We start from the raw sequence: 11,462 nt of genomic DNA, 5'->3' as shown, positions 1-11,462 counted from the left end.
CTGGCTGTCCTTGTCCTCATTTTGCCATTTAAATTTTGCCTTATTGACAAAATATCTACACTTAAATTTAAAGCAGCTTACTTTCTGGCAGCACCTTGAAACACAAACCTGTTGTTTCAAACTGCTAATTAAGTAATTGCAGACTAAATGTAGTTCTTCCCAAAATACTGTTTTTATAATTGTAAAAATGTGACTACTTGTCAAAACTTGTCAAGACCTACAGTGAAAACACAACGGCACAAACAACAAAACATAATGAAAAGTCAGAGACACTGAAGTGATGTATTTTCAAGGAAATTCTATTTATTAAGACTTTACATTGGGACTATATTTCTGTCAGCGCTCCCAGAATGGGAAACAGCTGAAGGAGACACCTTTTGAACACTAATTACAAGTGAGCTTGATCCAGGAGTTTAAAAAATAAATATAATTTGAATTTTGCATAAACAGCGTCTTTTTGTTTTTTGTTTCATTTTTATTTTTGGTTAACACAAAGTAGCTGTCTTCCGTTAAACATACACATTTACCAGGCAAGCCTTTAGACAGACACTATGAAACCATGAATTAATTTGCAAATTGTGTATGTGGAAACAGGAGAAAAAAAAAAGGCAGTCACAAAACATAAATAATGCAACAGTGCTCCCGGCACAACAGGTAAGAATTTCTATATGAATTTATGAAATAAAAAAAACTGACCTGCCTGATATTTGCTGAACTGTTAACATGTACAGTCATGGCTGTTGACAATCTATTTGATGGTTAAAAAAAACAAACAAAAAAAACTGGTTTAATTTAAAAATGATAACAAAAGATGGAGGGAGGGAAAAAAAAACAAAAAAAACAAAACACCACTCTCCCTGGGTCTATTCCTGTGTTTATTCTACATCTGTCTCCTCTTGTCTGTCCATACCAAAGTCATTCCCTTTTCTCTTTCTCTGTTCTTTCCTTGAATATTTTTAATGACTGGACATTGTTTCAGCAGAATCTTCTTCTAGGCCACTGGGGGCACCACTGCACTGTGATTATGATTCCAATTTATTAACCAGTGCCTAAGAATGTCCATGGAGGTCCACATAAGGAAGGTTCTGGGAATGACTCCATCCCCTACTTTACCATCCACCTTTTCCACCTTTCTTCTTCTTTTGCGGGGCTTTTTTGCGTGTTGCCCCGGATGCTGCAGGTTTCTGTTGCCGTGGAGGTACCACATTGGGGGCGATACCAGTGCCAGAGCCCGGCCGAGGGGAGGTGGGCGGACTGCTGGCCATCTTGCTGGCGTCTCTGAGTCATAGAAATAAGACGAAGCAAATAATAATGAGACACTCGGAATAAATTATGGTAAAATCTTAAAGATGAGCAAAATGTATGGAACACTTGGTTCAATCATTTTCTTGATTTTCTAAGTGAAATTCTTCATCACAGAGGGCATTAAAAGTTGTTCAGCTGTGAGCCTGTTTTAGCACCACCTTGTGTTATTTGTGTATAAACTCACAGTTCTGCAGTAGCTCCTGAAGTAGCTCCCTGAGTTCCTCTGCCAACCTGTTCCTTCTTCTTGCCCTTCTTCCTTCCGCGGTAATACGACCGCTCCCTCATCGGTAACCAGCGCTCAGGGTCCGGGGTAGATTTAGGGTCATAGTTCTTGGGGAGTTTACCTGAGAAAGCAGGTGTTACAGCATTTATCTTAGTGCTAAAAGGAAGCAATGCTACATTCTCTCAACACATAAAACAAGAGTAAAAATATTTAAACACACCCTTCTTCTTTTTCTTCTTCTTCTTAACCTCCCCTTGCCTAAGACAAAAATAAGGACATTAAAACTCTATGAACAAATACATTTATGCTCTATGATTTACACCACCACTCAATCCACAGATACATACCCCTGCTCCTTGGGCACACTTTCCCCTCCAACTTTAGCAGCTTTCTTCCTGACGTACGTGGCTCCATGCGAGTTCTCCAGTTCGTCTACATCGATGTTAAACGACATGGTGTCAGGTGAGGGAAGGTGCTTACTCAGCCTGAGAGAGATAGGAGCTCAGGAAAACTACTTCACAAGTAACACAGGGCACACATTTCTACAGTGCTCAGAGTGACCTCCCAGAGAGAGAACAACACAAAGTCTGTTTAAGTCAGAGAGTCTTTTTCAAAGTTGGCTGAGGTGGGAAAATGTTTCTTCAATTAAAAATGTTAATAAAACCAATTTTTACACAACTGCTTGACTTTTATTCCCTTATATTCTTAAGGATGAGTATAATTTATATTGTTTGAATCATATTAGCATTAGCTCTTGCGAAAATGTTATCATAAAAAGCAGACATATGTAAAGGAGGGCTTCAACCAGTGTTTTCTGAGTATTCAGTACTCAAGGATACGCCTTGGCCTTGTCCTGGTCCACGAGTGAGTAAGCTGAGATGAGCTGAGCGAGTGTGTGTACGTCTTTAGTGTTCTGTTTCCACAGCTGCTCCAGGTCACTGATGGCCTCCTTCTTCCTCCCATAACGAAGCTTAAAATCTGCAGCCTCCCGCACCAGAGAGAGATGAGCTGAAGAACCAGGCTGTTTCAGGAAGAGGACAGAAAAGAGAAGAAAATAAAGATACAAAAAAAATACAAAGATTTTCTCAAATATTAATTCAGAATTCATTTGTTAAGATGAAGCTTATTGTACCTTTGTAAATAAAGAAAAAACAGGTATAAATGAGTCAAACACTAATATCCTCACGGAAGTAGAAATGTCTGCAATATGTTAGTTGAGATGACAAACCAAACCTAATAATACATACCTGTTCAGACTGATAATACTGGATGGCTTGGCTGAAGACATCAATGGCGCTATCTATGTCCTCCTCATGGGAGTACAGTGTCACCAAGGCAGAGACCTGTCTCACACAAACACACGCATACAAGAAGTTTCAGACTCATCTAGGTAGCTTTTGATCCAGCTTTTAAAAACAGCAGTTTATTTCTGTTCTGTATTTTTTGAGAACAGAATTCTTACCATGCCCTGTTTGTGCTTAAAATCCTCTATGGACTTCAGGATGTCACAAGCTTTGGTCACATGACCTGCAAAAAGAGACAGACGTGTGTGTTTTTTATATTTACACATTACTATTTGTGTGCATATTGGAGCCTGGCTTATCTGAAAACAGTGTGATCAATTCCATAATAAAAGGTCTAAAAAATTCAGATAAACAATAGTTTCTGGGAAATATTTACACACTGCAGTAGTTATCTACTGATAGTTCACTTCACTTCTCAATAGTCATCATGCTAAAACTCTGCATGTGTTATAAACCGACCTTGAGTCAGGTAAAGTTGTGCCATGGTCAGTTTGATTCCAGATGCACTCTCTGGGTGCTCTTCTGAAAAACGCTACACATAAAGACACACATAATGGGTCATTAAACCTTTAAACAAATGTTGGGGGAGAAGGAGAGAGGTAAATAGATAGATACCTGCAACAGCTCTATAGCCTTGTTATGCTGTTTCTCCCGGCAGAGTTGAGCCACCTGGATGAGGACGGGTTGTGGGTGACCAGGGTTCTGCGAGAGCAGTGTTGATGACAACTTCCTGCACTGGTCAGCCTATCAAATCACACAGCAGCAGTCACCATATTTATTGGTTTAAACAGTTAAACATGTAGCAGAAGCCAAATGAACCAAGAATCATTAACAAAAATCACCATTATTTCTTTAAAAATTAAGACCAAGCAACAGAAACAAAGGCGTTTTAGAATAGTGCACTCTCTGAAAGTAGCAGTCCTGAGTGATCTGACCACAAGCGGACTATGACACACAAATCCATTTGCAAGAGTCTTAAATGCATCGTCTGTGACCACTTATGCTCAAATTTCAGGACCGGAGGAAAGATGCCAAGAATACATGATATGTCAGGTTTTTCAGTGTCCTCAAAAACATACCGCTTGCCCTTGCTACTAGTATAACTATGGAAGAGAAGACTAAGGAAAAACAAGCAACATTTAACAGTCATTAAGAGTCATTTATTGTACAAGGTGATCAGATCCCACAGGACAAACACCACCAGCAAAATTAAACTGAACATATAATGTGCCTTCTCCAAGGTGATTTTAAAATGACTGGGTGTTTGAGTGCATTTACCTGGTTTGTGTACATTGCCAGCAGTGCTTTGTTAAACTCGATGGCTTGGAGCTGTTTCTTGGCCAGTTTGTGTTCGACACCGTCCGCATTCATTAACTTCACCTTCTTTTTGGAGTCAAAGACATTTTGGTCCTACATGATCACAGACAACAGGCAATCAGCACAAAACCCTGTACAAACCACTTCAGGACCACATGCTAATTCATATAAATCACTAGTTCAGAGGTCATTTGTTCTTTATGGTGTTACCTTGTTGATGGTGATGATGTTATTGGCTGTAACCGCCAGCAGACCAACATCAGACGGCCTTAGAACAACAGACATTATTAAAATAGTCTGAAACCCTGACTCAAATCATCATGAAATTACTGACAATTTAATTATTTCAGCTATCTTATCACATAATAATCATGTGTATATTAATGCTTCAGCTTGAGTTTAAAGCGGAACCTCTGCCTCAATGCAAGCAAGTTTATCTTCTCAGAGTAAAAGCAATTATATAAAATATACATATTGCATAGTATACAGCTACAATTTATTTTACAATGTTACATTTCAACAAACAATAATCTTCTGCTCAATATTCATGGGTTATCATTTTACCCAAAATCACTGAAATCACTTTCTGCTTACAAAGTTATCTTCTGCTTTATAAACATGTACCCATACATTATGGAAATGACATATTTAAAAAGAAAAGCACAATGCACCAAGATCTTCCGCAATCTTGCAGCTCATTGCTGGGGCAAAGCTTGCTTCTAATTTGTATATAGTTTAAAACCAGAGTCACATGGGTGCCTGCAGAAATCAAAAGAATAAGTGTGTGAAGACATGTTCATACTTCAGTTTGATGACTTGGTTATAAAGCTGTAGCGCATCATCTGATCTGCCTTGAAGCTGCATGATAAAAGCCATCTGAGAATGAATTACTGCCAGTTCAGCGTCTATGTCCTCCTCTGTTACATCCTGTACAAAAAAGATGAACAAACATTTTTCAACTAAAATTAATCTGGTTTCAATTCTAATGGAAGCATTAAAGGAGCTGTCAACAATCTACCCTGATATATAGTTTCCTGAATGTATTGGAGATTCTGTATTAAATTTATTTCCACATTTTGGGACCCACTCTATGGAGCCTAAGCTTGTTCATATGACTTTACACTAAAATGTAAATATAACCTAACTCACTTTGGTAAATACAGTTAGCTACTTTGGTTGTCAGAATTACATAATGCTCCTTTAATTCCCATAAGGAGATAAACATTGACTCTCAATTAAAGGCATGAATGATACTCACAGAGTCTTCTGCCAGAGACATCCTACAGAGCTCTGTAATGAGAGATACCAAAATCAGAAATCCACAAATGCAGAAAAACCTGAACTGGATTCTAATACACCTTTAACTGAACCTCTGATAGTGTGAGAGTTGCTGACCTTCAGCTTCTTGAAGCTTCTTCATGGCTTGTTTGAACTGGCCTTGGCCAATCAAGCTACAGGCAGCATTGTAACAGAGTTCATACGTGCTCTCAGGCAGTCCCAGGTCCTCCTGCAAACAAAAATAAGGAGCAAACGTACAAAGATTTTACATGAACTTAAGTACCAAACAAAATAAATTCAGTGAACATTCAGCTCAGAATGTGATTTAAGGAAAATTTAGATGTTAAATGTTAAAGGTGCCACCAATATCTAGAAACTAGTTGACACAAATCAGCATACTTTTGTTGATGCAAAGCGATTTATGATGGCTTCACTATCAACAAACACTAAATGTCCAAATAAGAATAGAATTCTTGTGATTTAAGGTGCATTCATTACTGACAGGGGGGATTTTAAATGAACAATGTATAATCTCCAAAGAAAAGCAGTGACCAATACAATGGAATATAATGGAGGAGCTTCACATTAGTCTACTTCAACATTCCTAATTCAAAGTGCACTCTCAAGTCCCCTATGATTACACTGAGAATCAGAAACATTTCCACATCAACTGTAAAGAATCTGTTACCTCCGAAAAGATCATATGATTAATATCCTTCATTTGAGAATAAATACTGGATCTACTCTAAAAGACAGCCATTGTCACTTGAAAACAAAACAAAGACCCAATCTTCTGGTAGTAAGAGCAAACAAAAGTGAAAGTGTAATGGTCTACAATGGTCAGATGGCATAATACAATACATAATATCAGACAAACTGTGTGTGTGTTTGTGTGTGAGAGTGGTGGGACACTATATACACATACATTCACCAACTACTATAAATAACAGTGACTCTGTGACCTACGTATGCAGTAGACATGGCAAGAAAAAAAATTCTAAAATTGCATTGCCATTATTTTTTTCTAACAAATTGCAGAAACGGCACAAATTTCAGTGTTATATAATTATTAACCATCCTTCAGTATACAAACACTCACAGGTGTTGTGTTCTCCCATGTACTCTGTGCTGCCTGTACTGCAGCTAGGTTAGTCTTCCTCTCCTCCTCATACTCGTCCTGGGAGTTTCTGATCAGGTCTTTATATACAGCTTCACATTCATCGTACCGTTCCAGTCTATACAGCTGCACACATACACAAAAGCAAACAGAGACACAGCAGTAGGATACATTATGTATAAAATGTGACACAAAGAGAAAGATTATTGTAATCCTAAACAGAAAACTAAAACTGTGACCAATTCCTATTTGCACTTGTTGCTATGATCTGTGCAGACAGATTTGATGACGTACATATTCCTACTGCACCGGGAAATGCAACTGTATGAAACCAAGGTGATCTGAGGAACCAAGGCAATCTGAAACTAGGAAACAGGCTCTAAATTTAATTAATCTGTTATTTATAAATCTATACTAACTGACCATTTAATGGTGGATCTGTCAAACATTTCCCAAATGCATAGATTTTATATTTAAACTGTTAGTGTTTGTTTCAGAGACTTGTATATGTTATTATCTGACTCTTCTAGTCAGAACTAAAGTTCTCACCACTTGGCCATAGAGTTCTTTGAGTTTATCCGTCTGTTCAGAGATCCCTTCAATGGTCTTCAGCGCATGCTCCACTCTGTTCAATCTGTATTCACAGTACGCCTTCTCAAACCCAATCATATCACTGTGGGGAGATAAAACGTGAAATAATATATTATATTAAAACAGGTTAAATGCTGAACACGTTTGGAATTTTATGTCAAAATATGTCATGGTTGCAGATCAGATCATATACAACCACAGCAACTTCAGTGTTCAGGTAGGAAGAGAATGTGGTAGGCCCTATGTAAAGCTGTAATGGATTGGCATAGGATATTTTAATTTTATCTTGTTTAAGAGTATAATAGGTTACAAAAAGGAAGTTTTTAGAGACAGCCATTTTAGAGGTGAAAAAGTGGGGGGGGGGGGACAAAATACACAAATGAGTACACCCTCTGTGTTACACTGTTAAGATTATTTAGGACATATTACCCATGCTACATCTGACAACTTCCCCAAAATAACAGAAATAGTAAGCAATTCTGGATAAATGTACTGGATAAACAAAGTTAACCCTTTTCAATCAAATTATCTCAGGTTCTTAAACTGGTTCTGTTTAGGATTGCTGGAAACTTGGTGCACTCCAGCAAACAGACTCACGTTTACACAATTTTTTTATGGAAACTATGGATAAGACATCAGTGGAGGACATTGTGTAGTGTGTTCATAATTGATTCTCTCTCGTTTCCCATTTTCCAATTTCAAAAGGAAAAGTTACACAGACCCATCTGTCTTGCTGGACTTTGACACTATCCAGGAGAATATCACACACTGCAAACCATCTTCTCTAGTTCCACTGTGCAATAATCATTTGAGGCTCTGTGCTCTTTCTTGAGCTTCTTTAGCTCAGCATGCACACAGATGATGTCACAGATTGGGCTGAAGAACCTATTATGTGGTTCCTGCTGGGAAATACATTTCCAGAAAACTATTTATGTTGGTGGATTTGCACCAAAATGTTAAAAATTAAGTTTAAGAACAGGAACTGAAACCCAAAGCTTACCTTGTGAGTAACTTGGTGTGTGTGTTTATGACATTCAGCGCCTCCTTAAAACCCCCATTCTGAATAAGGCATACGATTTTACAGTGCAGTGCTGTCACATCATCCCTGCTTTCATGAAGAACTGTTGGAGAAATCACCAATGTGAGATAAATGCTCATACATTCTATATATTCATAAAATGAAGCAAATGATTTTGCCTTTTAAAACATTTTACGACAGGACTCCAGAAGACAACAGACACTACCACAAACCATCACCTTTTTACACACATTATTAAAATATATTTCCATGTTATTAACATTTCAGTAAGCATGGTACATGTACTGCTTAAGTAAATTAATTTAATAAATTATCATATTTTATTAGTTTAACCCCGCTTCTGATATTGAGTGACCTGCAAGACAGTTCATTTCCATGTTCGCACACCATCTAAACCTACATATGAGGGGAAAACAGCTTTCCAGTTTACAAAGGGGGTTACACCACTGACCGGCTCATTGTAGACCTACTTGCATTGGGCCAACGTGCTATATTAATGAGGGTCCTTGGGAAAGATGTGAAACATTATTCAAATAATAAGCTGCTCTGGACACGATGTATAATAGAGTGGGCAGTGTTTAAACACTCCAGCAGCACTGCTGTGTCCGATCCACTCTTACCAGCGCAACACATTATCACACCACCACCATGTCAGTGTCACTGCGGTTAAGAATAATCCACCATGGGGTTCTTGACCATGTTTATAAATACTATATTCTAGATATCAGTTCACCGATACTAACTTACACAAATTAATTCTTTTCTAACAGTAGTGGACTATTATTATCAGTGTGTTTGTGTGAGGTTTATGGGGCTGATCCAGCTGCAGGGTCCCTTTCACAGCAACGTTCAATTAGATTGGACACGTAATCATTCATTACACACAACTACAGACACATACAGAGCTACTACAGTGAGTTATTAAAGACAAAGTAAAATAAGACAATCCTGTAACTTCAAATGCGACCAAAATGATGGGACACAAGTTGCTTCACTATAAAAGCAAATTTATTTTATCCCTCAGAAATGTTTCAGTAAACTCGGAGCTTTCCAGCTACAGTTAGCTCCACGCTAACCGGCTATAGCGAAGCTGTAATATATTAACACGAAGTTACCCAGAAGAAAGCGCGACATAGGAGAAATTATAGTTATATTTACTTTTGTTGACAGCCTTTAAGGCTCTAGTAAAGTCTCCGCTCTGTCCGCAGCGGTTCACTTCGGTCCACAGCGCCGCTACCGAACCCGAGCCGCCCGCCATCTTCTCTCTCTCACTCCGCGAAGACACGGGGCTGAAGGCCGTAGTACCGGGGTTCGTCCCCAACGAAAAGAAGGCTGCCTACATAGGGCGCACGCCGAAATATAAAACACGTGATCACGGAAACACGGAACCAAGCCAAAAAAACCCTTAACACACACTTATTTTAGGACAGTACTGTGAAAGTGAATCAGTGGAACTGGAAGCAAATCACTAAAAACACCAGATTTAGTGTTCCTTCAATAAATAAAAATAAAATATTAATCATATTACCTGCCTTCACCTTTGATTTTTTCATCCATTCATTCATTCATTATCTGTAACCGCTATCCAGTTCAGGGTCGTGGTCCTTTGATTTTTTAATGTTAAATCACACACATTTTATTGCATTAGATAGTTCATCACCACAGGTAGGGAAGGCTCTTGTGGTAATGAAGCATAGTTTGAGGAGATTATTTTTTTTTTATGAGATTGTTAAACATACTTGCTGGTTAGCAACATTTTTGAAAAATTGACTGATGCAACCTTGTAATTTGTAAGATACAGCGACATTCAGTATTTTGTATATATCTACATCTATGCAATATGCAGCCTGTTTGTTTTTAGAATTTTCAGACCTTCAGTTTTTAAGCACAGCTTTGGCTGGAGAGCATGCTAGACCTAACAAACCTGGCCATGGGCCAATATGATTTGGAGTTCACTGGCAATGCCAGTGAATAACCACTTTTGGTTCAATAAACTTGCTAAAGAATTTTTACATCATGTAAATTTTAAAAACATTTTAAAACGTTCTTCACACTCTCACTTCTCTCGTAAACGAATTAGGTTCTTAATGGAATTAAAGTGGTTATTCCGTGACATTGCTCAAATAACACTTTGTAGCACCTTTATTTTTAGAGGCGTTGATAAAGCCACAAGACACCTTCTTCTAACACCAGTATTGCCTTGCGTAAAGATGATGTGTGTGCAAGCTTTGCTGAAAGATACATTTGCCCATTTCAGTCAACAGAGTCTTTACTTGACATTCTGTGTTTTGTGTTATTAGAAAGTAAAGTAAAGACTTACAATCATCTCGTCCACAGAACAGAGGCTAATCTCTTTTCTGGAGTAAATGAAAATGCTAATGATTGGTGTCCTATGGATGTTCACAGGAGATGTCACAGGTAGCACTCATTATTTATATTCTTATTATTTTCTTTTACACTTGGAGATATGTTTAGTTTTTGGACAACGAGGACTTCAGAAATTATGTCATAGCATGTGACCATTAGAGAGATGTACTCTAATCTACAATTTTCATTTGTACAGAAATGTTTGGACCTGTTATCACATTGAGTGTTTTTTAGCTGAGAAAAAGTGTTAATATATATTTGATTTGTAAGTGATGGAAATGGTTTTCCACACTATTCATTTCCAAATATCTCACGAAAATGGGTATGTCAAGCAAAGGTTTCAGTGTGTCAGATTATTTACTGAATGTTCTTGCTTTTGTTTTCTGACAGGATTACTGACCAAGGCCCCTGTTTGCAGATTTACTCAGAGTGTTCTCTGTTATGGAGCTGTGGGACACCCACTTTACCTAGAGCTACAGTCTGAGTATGAGTTAACATTAAAGAGCCGCACTGGATCTGATGTCATTTTAAGATTAAAAAACAAAATAATCAAACAAATTCATAGAGATTATCCAAGATGGCAGTTTATTACTGAAAACACAACCATGATCATAACCAGCGCAAAGAAGATAGACTCAGGAAACTACACTTTAGAACTATTTAGTTCAGATGGGACTAACAAAGGCGTTTATTACCTCCAGCTGATCATTGAAGGTAGGTCCACACAACCACATCACACAGCTAAAAACAATACATCTGTTTACATCCAGTGTGTAGCACATAATCACTGTTATTGTTCTATTCCCTCCTCTTTGCTGATGTCCCATTGTAGTTGTTATTTTTCCTCACACACCGGAGGCCACTTCCTTCTCAAGTGAAACTAGTATATAACCATAACTGACCTGTAATCTGGGATCAATT

General features: G+C 38.0%; 1 protein-coding gene across 1 annotated transcript; it reads right to left on the bottom strand.

The window, feature by feature from the left end:
- Window positions 1-287: 287 nt before the first annotated feature.
- Window positions 288-9,485, bottom strand: srp72 (signal recognition particle 72). Its single transcript, XM_066642783.1, has 18 exons — window positions 9,333-9,485; window positions 8,136-8,256; window positions 7,094-7,217; window positions 6,527-6,670; window positions 5,545-5,656; window positions 5,408-5,439; window positions 4,952-5,076; window positions 4,360-4,417; window positions 4,111-4,242; window positions 3,448-3,576; window positions 3,292-3,364; window positions 2,991-3,055; window positions 2,776-2,871; window positions 2,368-2,549; window positions 1,876-2,013; window positions 1,749-1,786; window positions 1,490-1,649; window positions 288-1,278 (listed from the first exon to the last, which is right to left on the bottom strand). The coding sequence occupies exons 1-18, from the start codon at window positions 9,430-9,432 to the stop codon at window positions 1,110-1,112; spliced, it is 1,998 nt and encodes a 665-aa protein (XP_066498880.1). The 5' UTR covers window positions 9,433-9,485; the 3' UTR covers window positions 288-1,109.
- Window positions 9,486-11,462: the final 1,977 nt, after the last annotated feature.

Source organism: Hoplias malabaricus, chromosome 13, assembly GCF_029633855.1.
Source record: "Hoplias malabaricus isolate fHopMal1 chromosome 13, fHopMal1.hap1, whole genome shotgun sequence".
In the NCBI taxonomy this organism is placed as follows: Eukaryota; Metazoa; Chordata; class Actinopteri; order Characiformes; family Erythrinidae; genus Hoplias; species Hoplias malabaricus.
This window is presented reverse-complemented; position numbering and strand designations above follow the sequence as displayed.